Here is an 18,726-nt window from a genome sequence, read left to right on the forward strand (position 1 = left end):
GCTGAACTGAACCTGGGTCACCTGCCTCCCATCCTCCTGTTCTAGGGACAGTGGGCGTCCAGACTGTTGGAGTCCCTGTTAGATAAAGTCCGCTTCTCACAGCCACATGCATCCTAAGAGCAACGAGCTCCTGGGATCCCCAAGATCCAAGGCACCCTCCTTCTGAAAGCTTTCCCGTGGAGGACAGCGCCTGGCTGGCCTGCCCCGTGGCTCATGTGCTCCAAGGAGCTGGAACAAGACAAGGGCTGATGTGGGCACTGGGGGCTGACAGCTCTGAGGCTCTCATGCCGTCCCTTCCAGGAGTGGGAACACTTGTCCAGGGCAGGGGCACATTATAAGGCTTCCTTCCTACTCTGACTGCTTCTAGGCAGCTTTGAATCACCAGTGATTCCATGTTTTGAGGTTGGTAATCACTGGCCTGTCCATTTAAGGAACTATTGAGCCTCCCTTTAAAATAATATTTTGAATTCAGTCATTTCCTTACTAAAGGAAAGAGAAAGTAAAATTGTCAACTGGGGTATAAAACCTGTTCCACCAGGTGCACATCACCAGCATCCTTCCCCGGCTTGCAATGGCTTCGGTAAGTCCCCCAGAACTTTCCAGAACCGGCTCTACAGCATGGGGCAGTGGCCCTGTTATGAATGCAGCCGCCAGGCTGCGCTCCTGACCTTGCTAAGGCCAGAGCCGCCTCCATGGCTCTGGTGGGAGCCGCCTGTTGGCCAGAAGCCTCTCTTCCCCAGGACGCGGGCCTCCCCGCAGAGCGAGCCTCCTCTGTGCGCCTGGCACCGCGGGCCGGGGTCCCTGCGGGGGGGTGTGGGTGTCTGGGCTGCCTGCCTGAGCCGGGGAAGAAGCTGGGGTGTGGGCCGATGGGCACCGGGCCTGCTGCCTCTGCCTCAGCCGCTGTGGGGCTCGGTGCCCCCTCAGCCCCCTCTCTCCCCCAGGGCGCTGTGGCACCGCAGGGGCTCCCGCAAACAGCTCCCTCTTGCGGGCCCTCACCCGACCCCCACCCGTTTCTGGGGGCGGTGCAGCTCTGTGCTGGCCGCCAAAAGCGCCAGGTGGATGCCAGAGCGCCATCCACCTGCACCCCTGCCCTGGGAACCGGTTCCTCACCCAGGCGGGCCCAAGCTCCCCGCCTGCTGCAGGACAGCCCAGGCCTTGACTCAGGCCCACATTTAGTTTCAGGGCGGAAAGCCCCCCCTCCCCGGCAGGAGAACCCCTCTGGGCCTGCCCTGGCCTGAGTCCTGGCCCCCCTGGTCCTCCAGCTCTTCCCCCGCACAGTGCCTTCGCTCCTATTCCAAGCCAGGCCCATGGCAGGATCCTGGGGATGCAGGGAGGGAGGCCGAGCACACGGGACCCCCCTGACTGGAGCTCAAAGCCTGACGGGGTGCAGGCAGGCCAGGGAACCGCAGCAGAACATGGCCCATGTGGGGAGAGGTGGAGGGCCCGGGGCCGGGGCCCAGAGAGTGGCAGCTGAGCCAGGCTGGGGCCTTCAGGGCAGCTTCTCAGAGGAGGGGTGTCTGTCTGATGGGGGAGGGGAGGAGTGGGTGTGGGGAAGGGGGGGCAGAGAAGGGGCTGGGCCGAGGAGCAGAGGTGGAGTGAGCTGTGTGGTGAGGGAAAGGGCAAGTCCTTCAGTCAGCCTGGGGGGCGGGGGGGGAGGGCAAGGAAGGGTTGGCAGGAGGGGCCTGCGAGCTGCCCAAGGGCATGCCTGTGCCCTAAGGCCAGGATGGTCCTGGCCAGATGGGGACTTTAGGGACACTGGATGTGAAGTGTAGGGACAGGAGGCTGGGGGTTGCTCAGGAAACTGTGGGGGGTCACATAATCAGGAACTGGGCTGCCCTGAACCCAGTCATGGGGGGAGATGGACAAGAAAGTGAATTCAGGAGAAACTTCCAGGGTCATTGTCGCTGTTGGATATTGACATGGACTGAGGGCAAAGGGAAGCTGACCCCTGGTCTCAGATGGGTGGCTTGGGGCGAGGTTGCAGGAGGTTTGTCACTTGCTGAGGTCAGGCACAAAGACAAAGAAAAACTGAAAAATTCCCAAATCACAAAGCTGCAGTGCCCTGGGTGGGGACACTGATGACCAGGGAAAAGGTTGCGCAAGGAGAGGGAGGGAGGAAACAGGACCAGCAAGAGACGCGGAGGAGATGCTCGGGGCAGCAGCTTCCAGCTGAGAGTTCTTGGGCAAGTACCATCACCTCTCTGATCCTCAGTTTCTCCCGAGCAAATGGGTGCTGCGTCCTTCCCCTGGGCTGTGGGACGGTTGCATTATGGTAGGAAGGGTGCCAGCAGAGCCCGCTGCGTGAATGTGTCAGCCCCTCCGCATGCAGGAAGCTGGGCAGCCCCACTAGCGCCCCTTTGAAACCTCGGGTCCCTTTCGGAGGCTGTCAGCTCCTGTCTCTCAGGTCAGCATCTCTGGGTAGGTGTCTCGGGGCTGGAGGAGGCAGAGAGTGAGGAGGTGCCTGTTGTGGTCGTGCACAGCCAGGGCAAAAGGCATGATAGAGGCATGAGGGTCAGTGTGTAAAGGGCAGAGAAGCTCAAATTCACCTGTCTGACTGCTGAGGATGGACCTGGGGCCCCAGCCTCAGGGAAGGGGTTTTCATGCAGGCTGTTGTGTCAACACGCTCACAGTACACCGGCATCCTAGTGTGTGTGCATGTACACACAACACATACAACATACATATGCACAGTGTACACAGACACACAACATATACACCCACAAGCATGCATAACATGCACATCGGACACAAGGTCATTTTGTCAGGCTTCCAGGCCTCAGGGCAACCCGATTCCAGGCTTCCGGTTGCCCAAGGGCAACCTCTAGAAGCTATAGGAGGCTGAGGACCTCCCAGGGGCCAAGAGCCTCCCTCACACACTCACCAGGGGATGAACATCAGCATGGGGTCCCCAGGCCGAGCTGCAGCTCCCCAGCCAGGGCCTTTGCTGCTGCCTTGAAGTCTGTCCACAGCTTCCTGGCTTTCTGTCTTGCAGCTTCATGAAGAACCCAAGCCTGGGGACCTGATCGAGATTTTCCGCACTGGCTACTCCCACTGGGCCCTCTATGTGGGAGACGGTTATGTGATCCACCTGGCTCCTCCAGGTAAGGCCTATTGAAAGTATAATTTCCCTAAGATTTGTTAACTTAATGAGAGCAATTCAAAGCCAAATGCCACCATGGGAAATCCGCGTTGGTTTCTCCCTGAGCAGTGCTGGAGCTCACCGTACACCCGTATCCTTTTGAGTAATCTCAGTGGTCACTCAGGTGCTGGCAAAGCAGGGACAGTGGTCTGTGGGCACCAGCGAAGGGGGCTGTGTCAGCATTCGGAGCTCTCCAGCTCCGTGCGTTTAGCTGGGCCTGCAGAGACTGGCTTCACTTGAATTAGCAATGTCTCTGAATATCTGCGGCCTCAGAAAGAGAATGTTTTTCAGGGCTTGTCCGGTGTGTTCACATGATGTCACAGAACAAGGTGTCCTGAGAGTCTTTACTTCAGACCCCTTAACAGAAGTAGCTCTCCCAGGTTACCCATCACAAAGAAAATTCTCATACAAACACATAAGAGTACCTAGGACCTTTAGCTCATTGATAGCAGGAGAAGCAGGATGACATAGCCAGTTAAACGGAGGCAGCACACGAATATGTATCGTTAATGAAAGAAAAGCGCTGGGGTAAGACTGCAACCTGGGCTGCACAGTGGCTGGTGTCCTGCAGAGCAATGGCACCATAACCTTGGACACCAAGCGTTTGCATTCTCACTGGGCAGAAATCATCATCAAGATCAGAATAATCTTCTTGTGTCTACTCAGGTTTCTATAAGCTATCATCTACCTTGCCAGAGCTGTAAAAATGTCTGAATTTATGGTAAATATTAAATATAACCCTCCAAATCCCAACGACAATTAGGGAGGCTTGGAACAGAAAGAGAGACTATGAGGACCCGGGTCCTGTTGTTGTCTGAGTGTGCAGATCATTTTTCTTAAAGGGGGAGCTCTAACTGCAAACATCAGCCCTTAGACTCCAAGAACAAAATGAGCAGCTTAATTAGGGTGCTCGTTAGTTACTCTCCCTCTTAGAAAATAAAACCTGGATTCGATTTATAATGGAATTTGGACTCCATCAGCTGGAAGCGGTGGAGACTCTCCATGTGGCCAGAGCCGTGCCAGAAAAGTGTGCTAATGTCTCAGGGTCCCATAACCGTTGTAAAATAGAGATGATAGTATTTACTATGACATTGGAAAGGAGAATACATGGTGTAATATATGAAATTTGCACAGCAGAGTGTCTGAAACACAGTGGGAACTAAACGAACTTTGATCTCTTTCTGAAATTCACAAGTGTCAAAGATGAACAAATAACAAATACCATTTACTATCATTGTTCACAATGGCTAACAAGGGATTGGTTGGCAAGATGATGTCCATTCACATGGTGGAAACAACGGCAGCCACTGGCCATCGCAACACCCACTAACTTTAAAAAGTATTCACAGCTTAAGAACTGCGAAAAGCACAATCTGTGAATCCTCCAGTCTCACTGGTGAAGGGACAGACACCAAAGCTCAACAACGTAATCCCTTCACCCTTCTTCCCTGTCCTGGTCTTCTCGCTCGCCGCCTCGCCTTCCCCTGCAGTTCCTGATACTGCTGTATCTGATTCCAGATGAATATGCTGGGGCTGGCTCCTTGAGCATCTCTGTTCTGAGCAACGGAGGGGTGGTGAAAAGGGAGCTACTGAAGGATGTGGCGGGAGACGACCACTATCAGGTCAACAACCACTTGGACCACAAGTACAAGCCACAGCCCGTGAACAAGATTCTCAGTTCTGCAAAGGAGATGATTGGTAAGGAGATGAGGTACAGTGTTCTGCGATGGAACTGTGAGCACTTTGTCACCGACCTGAGATACGGCAAGGCCCGCAGCCTGCAGGTAAGGCCCTCCCTAAGAGGCTCCCTCTCCCTGCTGGAGGTCTGCTTGGGATGGGGGTGACAGAGCTGTGCACCCAGAAGGAACAATTACTCTGAATGATTAAAACTGGGCTTTCAGGTCCCATAGGCTGGGAGCCAGGACGTCTGAAAGCAAATCTCCCATCTGCTGCTAATCTACTCAGGGTCTCTGGACAGGTCCCTTCCTCTCTGGGCCTCAGTTTCCTCATGTGCTGAAGGAGGGGATGTTTGGACGACCTCTGGGGCTCTGGCCAGCTCCTTTAGGATCCTTTGCCTCTAAGATCCACCCTAAAGGCAGCTCTGGATACCCCCAGTGTGTTGCCAACCTCGGACCATGGCAGGTCTCCTAAGTCCCCAGAGAGCACTCAGGCAAGAGATGCTCAAGGTCTGTGGGCCTATGTAAGAACTCCAGAACATTGTTATGTAAGATCAGGGCACAGCTTTTTTTTTTTTTTTTTTTAATATATCTTTATTGATCTCAGAGAGAGGAAAGGAGGGGGAGAGAGAGAGAAACATCAATGTTGAGAGAGTCATTGATCGGCTGCCCCCTGCACGACCCCCACCCAGGATCGAGCCTGCAACCCGGGCATGTGCCCTGACCAGGAATTGAACAGCCATCTCCTGGACCATAGGTTGATGCTCAACTGCTGAGCCATGCCGGCAGGGCATGGGCACAGCTTTAACCCCCTCCGCCTTCCCCTCTTCTGAGTTTTTTGTCCTCAAACACATAGCTAGTAAGAGGCAGAAGCAGGATTCAAACCCCAGTGGTCCCTGTTCTTTTCTGCTGACCCACTGCACCTCCAGGGCTCTCGGCATCTGTGATTGGGTGATGGCGGCCCTGGAAGAGAGGAGGGTGAGGGCAGGGGGAGCAGGTTGGGGAGGGAAATGAAGGATTTGATGCCCAGGAGGGGGTTTGAGGAGATCAGTTAGACATCCAGGTGGACGTGTTGAGTTGCAGTTGGACGTGGGAGTCTGGAGTTCAGGGCTGAGGTGGGGCTGGAGATAGAAGTTTCCAGGCTACACTTGGGAACAGTACACAGAGCACAGTGATCCTCTGGCCATAGTTTCCCAGTCTCCCCTCAGCTTCTGCCACAACTCTCCCTCTGCAGAGGTGGAGCCCAGGTAGGACCCAGACCACACAGTCATTCCCACTTTTGCCCCCAGGGCTCTGGCCCCAGGAGCGCAGGCACGAAGCCTCCTCCCTTATCCATCCCAAGTTAGGAACAAATGGCCCCACTCAGGAAGGTCACACAAAAGGATTTCATCACCCCATCCTGCCAGTTGTCAGGAGAAATCCAGACAAGCCCACCACTAAAAAGTGGTCACAACTTCTGTTTCTCAAAGAATGAGGCTGCTGGGACATGGCCAGCATCCTTCAAGAGAGGACTCTGGGCTGGCCAGCCAGGAGGGGAGCAGAGAGGCCAGGCCCCTGGGGAGGGCAAGATAGTGAGTGTGGCCTTCAGCCCCTTTGGAGGGAGGGAGAACCTGCCTGCACTTGCTGTGGACTCTGAACCTGGGCTGCTCACTTTCAGGCAGAGAACTTCCTGATGAGAACTATGCCTGTGGTTGGAGGCCTGGTTGTTGCTGGAAGCTCTCTCATGAAGCTACTCCAAAACTAGTGACAGCCTGAAGGAGCCACAAAATCCTGTGTTAGAAGCAGCTGTGGAAAAGACCTCGTACAGGTCCTGTCTCCCTGACCCTAGCTCTCATGCAACCTGTAGTTCTGTCTCTCACTTTCCCTCTCTCATTGGTTGAAGGATGGACTAATTGTGCCAAGAATGAAAATTAAGAAATGTATCTATCTATCCCTTCAAGAAGGAAGTCCACTGTTTCTGTAGACTTCTAAATCAGAAAGGAAGAAACTCAGCACTTTCTGTGTGACCTTGGGGAAAGTTCTTGACTCGCAGAGCCTCAGTTCCTTCTTCTCTGAGATGGGGACAGTGATCCACTTTACGGTGACATCGTGAGGATCAGATAAGATGATGGATGGAAGACCTCTGCACTTGTCTGGTCTGTAGCAGGTGCTCAATGGATTGTCTCCATTGTTCTATGTAGACTCATTTTACTCTCAAGAAAATCAATTACCTCCCCACGCAGTCCCATCCCTTGGTACTTGAAGCCTGACAAGGCATAAACATCTCCCAGCACCTTCCCAGCGACCTCCTTCAGTCAGCCCTCCGTTTTAGAAAATTTTGTTTTTCCTTTTTAACTCAAAGGTCAAGTCCTCACCCACCTGTGACTACCAGGTGGAATTATGTTTCCACCAACTCACCATGGCTCAAGCTGCCCCTGGTTGAATGCTGAAAGTGAGCCACCTTCACTTTAAGGGCCGTGAATCTACTCTGTATGACACTGTAATGATGGACACATGTCATTATAATCTGTCCAGATTTACAGAATGTAAAACAGCAAGAGTGAATCTTGAGCGAAACTAAGGTCTTTGGGTTATTATGATGTGTCAATGTAGGTTCATCAGTTGTAACAAAAGTATGCCCCTGGAGAGGGATGTTAACAGGAAGACTACATGTGAGTGGGGGCCGGGGGCATGTGGGAAATCTCTGTACCTTCCTCTCAATTTCTCTAGAAATCTAAAATTTCTCTGAAAAATAAATTGTCTTTAAAAAAATTAACCGCCGCAGAATATCCCTCCGCTACTAACTAGTGTGCCTGCGTGTGGTCGCAAAAGTGTCTGGTCCCCGTGTTCTTTCCTTCCTCACCCGGCCTCTGCCACCTGTGACCCTACTGAATGGCCACTCCACCTGGCCGTCCTCTATGGTGGTCACCACAGCCACTAACACTCTGACTTGAGATTTGGGATGGCACCCTCTCCTGGGCTGTACCTTCCCAAGCATGAGGAAGCTGGTGGGACCCTTGATCCCCTCGGTGCAGTAGAAACCAAGCCGGAACAATTCACAGGACTCTCTGGAAGCTCAGGGCTATCAAAAGGTTGGCGAACAAAGAGAATAACTTTGTACTGCTGCTACCAAAGAGGGCCTTGCTCAGGTTCCCTGGCTGAAATGTCAGCCTCCGTATGGAGGTTCCAGGAGGGTCCATGTCTGCCTTGCTTCCAGGCTGCCTCTGGGTCAGAGGGCCCAGCTGCTCTATGAGGCCCAATAACTGGAAGGCTAAGAGACGGGGAGGCTTTCTCACTTCTTCCCGTCTAAAGCTCACCAAATGGTAGTGGGAGGCCGGGGAATCAGATCTTATGAGATGTGAGCTCCAGCCTCTAATCCTGGGCAATAAATCTCCCCTGGGACAATACCCAGGCTCCCAGCAGCTCTGGAGGCACCAGTCAAAGGTTAGTGCCAGCTCTGCCCCCTCCCCTGGGGGCGCTGTACCAGGAGTCCCAAGGCATGGAGCGCGGCTCACCCACCCTCCCCTCCGAGCGAAACTGCCTCTGCCCCTCGCGTCAGGTTTCAACCATGTGACTGGCCCCACGCCAAAGCTGATTGGCCCAGTGGGGTCACCTGCCCCAACAGCAGCCAATCAGCAGGCTGAGCCAGTGTGGTGAGCTGAGCCAATCAGATTCTCTCTCAGGAACTTGAACTGGGAGTGCTGGTGCTGCAGGCATTGAGGAGATGCTGCTGAGCTGATGCAGAAAGAAAAGCCCTGGGGTGGGAGGGGACCAGAGAGGTGGGGAGATGAAGATACTAACTGTTCCTGGAACCAAGAGGAGCAGAGAGAAACGGGGAACGGGGAGCCTCAGCCACTGGTGCCTGGGTCACATTCATGGCGGAGAATCTTCAACACAATTCCAGCCGCTGAGGTGCCAGGCCCTGGCAGGCCAATGGTTCCCTTTCTTGTCCATCACAGGTGTGTCTCCCCTGCCACTCATGCATCCTCACACCACAAACAGAACACAGCCCTCCCAGGGGAAACCTGAGAAGAGCAGAGAATGGCCAGGACACACCTCAGTGCAGCTGGGAAGGGCCTGTGTCAGTCAGCTTGGGCTGCCGTAACAAGACACCACAGACTGGGGGCTTCGATGACAGACATTTATTTCTCACAGTCCTGGAAGCTGAGAAGTTCAAGACGAAGGTGCTGGCAGATGCAGCTCCTGGTGAAACCCTGTTCCTGGCCTGCAGATGGCTATCTTCCCCCTATGTCCTCACCTGGAAGAGAGCAAGTGAGGGAGCTCTGGTCTCTCTTCTTCTCATAAGGGGCACGAACCCCATCATGCCCACCCCCTGGCCCTTACCACCACCTCCTGACCTCCTCTCAACCTACTTACCTCCCAAAGGCCACCTCCAAATACTATCACATTTAGGGTTAGGGCTTCAACATGAATTGGGGGGAGGGGAGACACAAACATTCAGTCCATGACAGAGCCCTACTGTTTCTTTAATAAAATTCACACTAGGCTGTATTTCCCCAAATTAAATATTCCTGTGCTTTTATTTAGTTCCATGAAAATCAGCTGAAATGATTATAAAACAGAGTGAAATCAATAAACCAAACCCCACACCTGCTGGCTAACGAAGTTTTCTCCATACTAACTGCTTGCCGCTAGGATGATTCCTTGGTCTTACTGCTTTTCCTGCTTGCCTCTGTCCAGCAGCGATCCAATGAGGCCTGCGATGACCAGGCCCACCCCTATGATGCCTGCTGAAACGCCTACTGCCACCACCGCATCTGTGACCTGCAGCAGAAGAGAAGGGGAGTCACCCTCAACATCCGGGGCCAACCACAGATACATGCACCAAGAACCTTCAGTCGGGAACGACCCATCTGGCCCTTCTCGTCTTCGAGGGAACCACAGAAGGAACAATTGTTGGCAGGGATGGGGGTCCCAAGAGGGCAGGCCACCCAGGAAAGCAGAGAGGTGTCCGGTGGGGAAAGATAAGTAGAAGACGGAGCTGTGGTGTGAGGGAAACAATAGCCCTCTATAGGTCCTTAAGGTATAGTAAGGCCACAGGAGGTGGCCATGCAAAGGACAGAGGGGCAGTGCCCGGACATTCTAGGTCAAGGCTGGCCGACTGGGAGCCCTGAAGCAAGCGTGGAGTCAGGGAAACCACCCCTGTGAACTCTCACTACCTAGGGCTTCAGGCCGGGATGGATCTGGGTGGCCCAGGAGCTCAGCCCACCTCCAGACACAGAGTAGGCACTCATGATTGACCCACTGTACAAACGTCAGGACTGCATAGTGCTTTACGGAGTAAGGTCACCAGGTTCCTGCGCTGATAGCAGAAGGGTTCTGGACAAAGGCCCAGGGCTGCCTGACGTCCTAGCAAGTATGCTCAAGCCCTCCACACCCAGAAGAAAAAATACTTGAAACAGAGACCAAATGGCAGATTTCTCTAGAATATCATAACCTGGAGCCACGTGAGAGGCTGGGGAAAAGAAAAAAACCGCACTGTGTACTTCATGCAGAAACACTCGGAAACTTTCTAGAACTTTCCACATCAGAGATAAACAACAGGGATGTTAAAGTGGTGAAAAGTGGTGGAGCAAATCAGCTCCATTCTGATTTGCACAGAGGTGACTGGGTGTTTTAAAGGGTGCGTAAGGGACTCGGACAAGCTGGGGCTCAGGAGAGTCCACGAAATGAGAAATTGCAAAGGGTTGGTCAGCGCCAGTTGTTGGCCAGCTGGATGAGATGGAAGCCAGTAGCCCACCCTCACACAGGAGTGGAGGCAGAGGCCCGGCCTTCCTGAGGACTGCATTTCTTTTTCTTTTTTCAAAAAAGAATAGTTTATTGATTTTTAGAGAGAAAGGAAGAGAAGAGGAAGAGAGAGAAAAACACTGATGAGAGGGTACATTGATCAGCTGCCTCTTGCACGCCCCACAGCAGGGATAGAGCTCAAAACCCGGGCACATGCCTTTGACCAGGAATCAAACCCGCAACCTCCTGGTGCACAGGACGATGCTTAGCCAACTGAGCGACACCAGCCAGAGGTCCCAGGTCCTTGAAAGAGACACTCTTGAGTTGCAGGAGATGCATATACATCTCATGGGGCAGAGCAAGGCTTCACAATTACATGCCCTTTTCAGTAAATGCTCTAAGAAAGGGAGGTCAGGGCCTATCTCAGAGATGGGCTGGAACAAACGGTCAATTCTCCTGGCAGCGTTGAGCTTTTTCAGGCAGGCATTTCAGGGGGCCTGGGTCATCCTGGGGACACGACCTCCGGACAGAAGCCCTGCTAGAGTTTGGTGTCTCCTAGTGCAGAAGTCTGCGTGGATTCGTTCTGTGCCAGGAGCTCTGGCATTCTCACCAGCCCACTCTCTTACGGAGAGATGCAGGGAGTCTGTGTAGACACAGAGTCAGAAAAGGAAGGAGCAAGAGGGAGACAGACAGGAAAGGCCACGAGTTACCTGCTGCGGAAGGAGGTAAGAGAGAAACTGTGCAGGGGAGTAGACCTCGTCCCAGTCCCTGGGAGGCACAGCAGAGGGCCAACCACTCCTGAAAAGTTGGGGTCTCCCAGACTGGCTCTCCGGGTTTCAGCACAGATGCACAATAAGGCAGCCCCCTTCCCCCAGCCTGCCACGCCTCCCGACCTCAGCGCAAAGCAGGGAGACCCCACCAGCAGGGCGACTGCCAGGCACCACGGAGCAGGTCCCAGTGGGACCCAGAACAGCCTGGGCGCCATCCAGAGGGTGTGGTTCCCCTGGCCCACCTTCCCTTTCACCACAGCCCTTCTCCTCCTCACAAAAGAGGAGCCTAATCCTTGACCACCCGGAACCTCCAGGCCTGGCCTGAGTGTAAGCACTTGGGAAAGCCAGGGAGGGCGGGGAATGCACTGCTCCCACAGACAGGCCTTCCGGGAGGAAAGCATGACCCCGACCCACCTCCACGAGCTCCCTCCACAGCCACCTACTGCGGCAGATTGGAATTCCCGTGAGAAGTTGCCATGGAAACATGCTTTAACATATTTATTCAAGTTGCAGCTTTTTTTCTCTAAAAGAAATTGAGTCTGCTTTGGCTAATTGGTTTGACAGTAATGCCTGGCGGCCTGATTATTTAAATTACAGGGCAGACATCTTTCATTCACTGAATGAGCTAAACGAGCAACTCCAAGGACATGAAGAAAATAGATATGTATGCAATGTACCCTCCAGGGCAGGGATTCTGTCCCTGCTATTTTGTCTAGTTCATGTCTCTGCCTCCACCTCAGCCAGGCCCACATGGTTGTCCAGCCACTGTCAGCTGAATGAATGGTCTGGTTCCCAGGGACAGGGACACAGGCTGAGGACGCACCTGGTCGCTGCGGGAGACTCCATAGCGCAGCTCGTTCACGAAGTGCTCACAGTTGTCGCTCGTCAGCTTATAGACCATCTCCTGCCCCACCATCTCCTCCGCCCGCCGGACGATTTTGCTGGGCGGCAGCGGCGCATACTTCTTGTCGTGTTTGTTATTGACTTGGTACTTGTCCTTCCCGGCCACAGAACAGAGCAGCTCCTTCTTCACTATGGCCTTGTCGGCGAGGGCGGACATGATGCTGGCCGCACCAGCTCCTGCGATTTCACCTGTGGTTCACAAAGGACACAGAGCGATGGTCCTGGGCAGGCCCCTGGGGGCAAGCAGGCTGCCCCACTGCCCTTGGCACCATCATTAAGGATGAGCTATGGAAGAGCCAACAGGGCAGACCCAAGCTTGGGTGACTTTGGAGAAGTCACAGGATGTCCCTGGGCTCTGACCTTCTTATTTCTAAAGCAAAGGATGTGAATTCTTCTAAAGGACTGTCTGAGTTCAGATGTTCCTGAAAGATTCAGGATGGGGCAGAGTGGTGCAGGGCAAAGACACCCAGGTCTTAGTCCCAGCTTCTCCTCACTAGCTGGTAGCCTAGACACTGTCACTGCTCCTCCCTGAGCCAGAGCAGGGGAACTCAGCAGGCTAGGGTGACATTTTTTAAATAGTAGGAAAGGAAGCTACTGAGCAAGAGGAGGCCTGACCTGCAAACCCAACCCCTCCACCCCCCACCCCACCGCGTGGCCTCAAGCAAGTCCTTTCTCTATTCCCAGGGCTTTTATCATTTGCAAATGGAAGGGACTGGGTTAGGTGGTGACTACACTCTCCCAGCTGACTTCTCTGATTTGCCTCTAAAGGGGACCTCAGCCTCCTGCCTCACCCAGCTTCTCCTCCTGGAGAAGCTGGGATAAAGCAAAGTGATTGCCTCTGGAACCCTCAGGGAGGGGCCAATGGACCTGTTGGATGAAGCTGGGCTCAGAGAAAGCCTGTTGGTATAACATCAATCTCTGAACAGCCAATTCATCTAATGACCAGCTTCTAAATTCACTCCTTTGTGTGAGCGTGTGTATGTGTGTGTTTACACTTTAGTTCACCAGTTCTTATTTCCTTTGTAAAAGGGTATTTCACCCTGGCTGGTGTGGCTCAGTTGGTTGGAGCATCATCCTATACACAGAAGAGTGGCAGGTTGATTCCAGGTCAGGGCATATACGGAGGTTGTGGGTTCAATCCCAGTTCGAGGTGCGTGTGAGATGCAACCAATCGATGTTTCTTTCACATTAATGTTTCTCTCTCTCAAATAAATTTTAAAAAATAAAAATAAGCCTGGCTGAGCGTGGCTCAGTGGTTGAGCATTGACTTAGGATCCAGGAGATCACGGTTCAATTCCCAGTCAGGGCACATGCCTGGGTTGTGGGCTCGATCCCCAGTCGGGGGCCTGCAAGAGGCAGCTGATCAATGACTCGTCATTGATGTTTCTATCTCTCTCTCTCCCTTCCTCTCTCTGAAATCAATACAGATATATTTAAAATAAATAAGTAAAAATAAACAAAAGGGCATTTTACAAAATGTCTCTGCCCCAGCTCTCTCCCACTGCGTGAGGAAGGATGGGGGCAGAGAGACCAACTACAGGGAAAAACCAGAAGGGACAGCACCCAGCTTGGCCTGGGCTGCAGATCCCAAAGAGAAGGAGAGGTAGAGGAAACAAGATTAATACAGCTATAAAAATATGTCGCCGAGAATTTGCTCTTTTTCATGAGGAATACACATTATCTACCCTCCAACCCTGAGTATCTCCTTCTTGGCTTCTCAGTTTTCTTTTTCTGCCCCTTAGTCGTCCTATCTTTCTCTACTCCCACACACATACCTCTCTCTTCTTCAGTGTCCCCAAATCCCCCCATCTTTCCCCTCTCCCCCCATCCCTGCCCTCAGCTTCCCCATCTGCCATGAGTTTCTTCTTTTCCCCAGTAGAGGGCGCCCTCTCTAAATTGCTGTGAGCTACTTAGACATTCTGGCAATTTACCATAGGATGCCTAGATGTTCACCCAAAAGAAATGAAAATTTATGTTCACACGTACAAAGCAAACTTGTATGGGAATATTTATAGTGACTCTAATAATTTCTGTCAAAAATTAAGAACCACCCAAATGTCCTTCAGCTGGTGAATAAACAAAGGGTGGCCCATCTGTACAATGGGATGCCCAGCAATAAAAAGGAGCCACGTGCTATCATGTGCTACAATGTAAGTGAACCTCAAATGCGTTATGCCAAGTTAGAGAAACGAGACAGACAGGCAACATTCCATATGATTCCATTTACATCACATGCTGGAAAAGGCAAAACTATATGGACAGAAAAAAGATCAGGTTGCCAGGAGCTGAGGGTGTGGGGGCTGGGGCTGCAGGGGTTGACAACAAAGGGGCATAGAGGAACTTAGGGGGAGGGAAGTCTTCTACATCTGTATTATGCAGATGGTTACATGATTATATGCATTTGTCAAAACTCATAGAACTGTATCTAAAATGAGTATATCTTACTATTAAAAACTATTCCTCAATAAGCCTAATTTTTAAAGCCTGTATTTGGAAAACATTTATATATGTATATACACATATGTGTATACACACACCTGCTGTCCAGATGCTTCTAATGGTTGCATAGTATGCCATTAAACACAGGTGTCTATTTTATTTGGCCAACTCCATGCTGTTGAGTGGTTTCCAAGGTTTTGGCATTTTCTTTAACACCATGATGCTCTGGAAGGGAAGGGAGGTTGGCTCAGCACCCACCAGGGCCCCCCGCACCAGTGCTCTCCCGCAGTCCTTCATTTCATCCCTGCACAACCAGGAGCAGGGGGACTTTCATCTGCTTTACAGAGGGTGCAGCTGTAAAGGGTGAAGCTGCAACTCAGGGGGTGAAGTCACAAGTCGGAAAGCAGAGGCCCCAGGATTCCAAACAGGTTCTGCCTAGTTGGGAGGCCCACACTCCTTCCATTGCCCTGTGCAGCCAGCTGTGAACTGTTTCCTACTCATTTGCCCCTCTAGAACATCGAGTACACAAGAAGGGGTGCTTCCCTAGGACAGTGGGGTGGGTGCACCTGAACCCCACTCTCTCCTGGAATAAAGGTCAACAGTCTCTCCACAAACTTGCTGCTAAGGAAGGATACCTACCAGGGAGTATCATTCAGCCAATGGCCACTGAGTGCCCACTATGCCGGTTACTGAGGTGAGAGCAAGCACACAAGTGTGCAACTGTTCGCACTCCCCCTCGTCTCTTGCACTTACACAGAGAACCCATCCTTACTTGGAGGAGCCAGATGGACCACGTAGCCGTTTCCCACATAGAGGGCCCAGTGAGCGTAGCCAAAGCGGAAAATCTCAATCAGGTCCCCAGGTCTTGGGTTGACCTGTGGCTGAAAAAAAAGACACAGGCTGAGGTTAGTCCTGGCAGGGAACAGTCTAGAACCTGACCCGTAAGGAGCCCCAGCCCAGCCTGCAGACTCCCTCTGATCATCTCCTTCAGGAAATGGAAGAGGGAGCTCTCCTCACACAGGTGGAAAGTCCCTCTTTCACTGGGGCTGCTGGGCTGGAAATGAGCTCTTCAGGAGACAAAGAAGAGATGGACAGGGTGTCCGGAGGGCAGTGTGGGCAGCTGTGCAGCATGGGGGTGTGGCAGAGAGGTGTGCACTAGTGGGTGTGAGCACATTTTATGCACGGGGCATATTTGTGTCAGCGAGTGAGTATATGGTTCCCAGGAAGTCTAAAATGCCTTGTGCCAGGCCTGAGGGATTCTGTGAGTTGTAGAGCTCCAACTAGCACAGCCCAGGCATGGTGCTCAACATGACCTACGTTTGATATCCATCACTCCTTTGACTAAGAACTATCATTACCCCACTTGACAGATGAGAAGACTGAGTCTGGGGAAGGTTAGGTAACTTTACAAAGATCCTCACCTTGTGAGAACAGCAAGATTGAAACCTAGGTCTGCATGTTTCCAAAGTTTCACCCCTTACAATCCCAGAGCATCCCAAGCAGGCTGAAGTCTGGGCTCTAGGCCAAGACCAGCTGGGTAACAGGGTGTGATTGGAGTAGGTGGCAGGGCAGTACCCTTCTGGAGTTTGCTTGAGCAAGAAGTATGTTGCCCTGATCACACTAGGAATGTGAGATAAGCCCTTATCACAAAAGTTCTATTTTAGGATCACTCTGAGGTCAGCCACTCCTCTCCTCCCCTGACTCAGTGGAGCCAGGTCACATGGGGCCGGACTACCCTGACCAGGGTGGGTGGGCTGCTGCTGGGTGCAGTGAGGATGGCTGCCAACTGCAAGTCTGCTGGGGAGAAAAGCTTTTGACTACAGGAGTCAAGCATCAACCTAACCGAAGATGGAACAACTTGAGCATCAAAAAGATGCTCCATGAATAATGTTATCAATGTGTTCATAATGATATTTAATGCATTAGTTACCTTTGGAGGATGCAAAAGAATCACTGTATTATTTCAAAAATTGGTAAATAAAGGAAGAGATTTAAGCATTTACAAAATGAATTATACTCAGGGAACCAAATTAAGAATGACAACAAAACCCAAAGCCACAAAACAACACTTAAAAGGTGGCTGTGCTTATGTATTCAAATGAGTAGAAATACCTGGCAGGACACACACCAAGCCCTACAGAGGAAGGACCAATTGTGACCTGTGACAGGGAGGTGGTTCAAGGGAACTTTAGCCTTAATGTTAACAGTTTTGTTTCCACACTGGTTTGGGGGGGAGGGTTGTGTTTAACAAGGAAAATGTGTTTGCATATTTCTTATGGAATTAAAGAAATCAACTTTTATTTTAATGTAAAGGCTTTGGAGTCAGACTCACCCAGGTTCAAATCCCCTCTCTGTCTCTTGGGTAAGTCACTTTACCAAAGTTCAGTGCTCTCATCTATCAAGTCACAGGGTTGTTGCAAAGATTAAATAAAAGCCTTTTGCATGGTGTTGAGATGCAGTGAGCATTCAGGAAATGTGACTGTTACGGAGCCAGAAAGAAGCAGCAACATATGGAAGGGGAAGAGCAGGATGGAGAGAAAAGTAGAGGGAAAAAAGATAAGCTGTTTGGAGATGAGGGGTGGCCATGAGCGCCTTCCTGGCAGCCCCTACCTCGGCCCCACGCCGCTGTGAACCATTTTCATGGTCCCTCCCTTCCCAGCTCATTTCACCCACCCAGAACAGTGTGACTGAGGAGGTGGGACTGGGCAGAGCCCACCATTCCTGCCCCCTCAGGAAGGCCCTGGGGAGCCCTCCCACCCCCTGTCCATGTCCCCCCCCCACCCCCTGTCCATTCCCCACCTCCCACCTCCCACCCCCAGATAGCAGACCCTCAGGCCTCAGCAGGCACACCCAGGTGCCAGAGCTGCAGACCAACAAGAAACCCACACAATCACCACTAACAGGGTTACGGTGTTTTAAAATAAAAGTTTTCTGGGGACTTACCAAAGCCATCCTGTGCCGACGGTCTCTGTGTGTTGCTGCCTCTGTGCCCAGCCTTTTGTAATTTTCAGTTTCGTTTTCTTCCAGCTGGGAGTGGCTCAGCAGCTGAGCCTTGTCCTAGGAGCCAGGGGATCTACTGGTTCCATTCCTGGCCAGGGCACATGCGCAGGTGGTGGGCTCCATCCCCAGTCGGGGGCCTGCAGGAGGCAGCCGATCAGTGCCAACTCTCTCATCGTTGATGTTTCTCTCTCTCCCCCCGTCTCCCTTCTTCTCTCTGAAATCAATAAAGATGTAATAAAAAAGTTTTGTTTTCCCACTGGCCCTGCCCAGAACACAATGCCTGTATATAAAGCCCCAAATCACGTGACCTGCTCCTCCGTAAGACATTTGTCCAGGTGACCTGAGAGGTCATCATTCAGTAGGAGGAGGTTCGTGCTCTTTACATTTAGATTTGGTATGCATTACCAAATAATAAAAATATTAAGTAAAATTTAAGAAATAAAAATGCTAATCAAAGGTCCCATAAAATCTGCTCCTTGTTCAAAGCAGGGTCAAGGTACAGGCCGGGTAGACTACGAGGCCTGGACATCTGCCAGAGTAATCAAGGTGGAGATGTAGATTCCCGAGGGTTGGGTGGCGAACGAGCTCGGCGCCCAGGCCGGAAGTCACCACGTCTCAGGGCGGCCAGAAGAGCAAAGATGAGCAGAGTCCAGTGGGGGTGGGATGGAGACACAGAAGCCAAAGTAGAAGAGTCTGCAGAAGGGGGAAGGAGCTCCAAGGAGACCCCAAAACGGGGGCTGACCATGACCAGAACACACCGACATCTCCAGCAACCTCAAAGCCGACGGAAAAGACAGGACGCGCCATCAGGGGCGCGCTCCCCACGCCTGCCCACCGACCAGGAGCGCGCCGAGACCGCCCCTCCCGCCGCGGCCCAGCTCAGAAACGCGCTCCAGGCCCAACGGAGACCCAGCCCGCCCGCGCGGGGCCTCCCGAGGCGGCAGCGCGCCGCCCGGCCCACGGCCCGTGAGACTCCTTGGGCGTCGCCACTCTGGCCCCCCGCAGCTCCCTGCGGGCCCTCTCCGGCCCCCTCCAGCTTCCTCCAGCGCCAGCAGCACCCGCTGGAAGGTCT

At 52.5% G+C, this 18,726-nt stretch overlaps 2 protein-coding genes across 3 annotated transcripts; one reads left to right on the plus strand and one right to left on the minus strand.

Annotated features, from left to right (window-relative positions):
* Nucleotides 1-482: 482 nt before the first annotated feature.
* PLAAT4 (phospholipase A and acyltransferase 4) lies at nucleotides 483-7,559 on the plus strand. Its single transcript, XM_081153580.1, has 4 exons — nucleotides 483-580; nucleotides 2,993-3,101; nucleotides 4,658-4,923; nucleotides 6,473-7,559. The coding sequence occupies exons 1-4, from the start codon at nucleotides 572-574 to the stop codon at nucleotides 6,557-6,559; spliced, it is 471 nt and encodes a 156-aa protein (XP_081009706.1). The 5' UTR covers nucleotides 483-571; the 3' UTR covers nucleotides 6,560-7,559.
* Nucleotides 7,560-8,923: 1,364 nt separating this feature from the next.
* Nucleotides 8,924-18,094, minus strand: LOC308564818 (phospholipase A and acyltransferase 3-like). Of its 2 annotated transcripts, none has more exons than XR_013999990.1 (5): nucleotides 17,598-18,094; nucleotides 15,427-15,535; nucleotides 12,136-12,404; nucleotides 9,406-9,579; nucleotides 8,924-9,052 (listed from the first exon to the last, which is right to left on the minus strand). XR_013999990.1 is itself a non-coding variant. In XM_081153576.1 (5 exons), the coding sequence occupies exons 1-5, from the start codon at nucleotides 17,604-17,606 to the stop codon at nucleotides 9,049-9,051; spliced, it is 501 nt and encodes a 166-aa protein (XP_081009702.1). In that variant the 5' UTR covers nucleotides 17,607-17,913; the 3' UTR covers nucleotides 8,924-9,048. The 2 variants fall into 2 exon arrangements, 1 of the variants encoding a protein (XP_081009702.1); XM_081153576.1 differs by having other exon boundaries at nucleotides 9,470-9,579; nucleotides 17,598-17,913.
* Nucleotides 18,095-18,726: the final 632 nt, after the last annotated feature.

The sequence above is a fragment of the Miniopterus schreibersii genome (genome assembly GCF_964146895.1).
Source record: "Miniopterus schreibersii genome assembly, chromosome: 12".
NCBI classification, from domain to species: domain Eukaryota; kingdom Metazoa; phylum Chordata; class Mammalia; order Chiroptera; family Miniopteridae; genus Miniopterus; species Miniopterus schreibersii.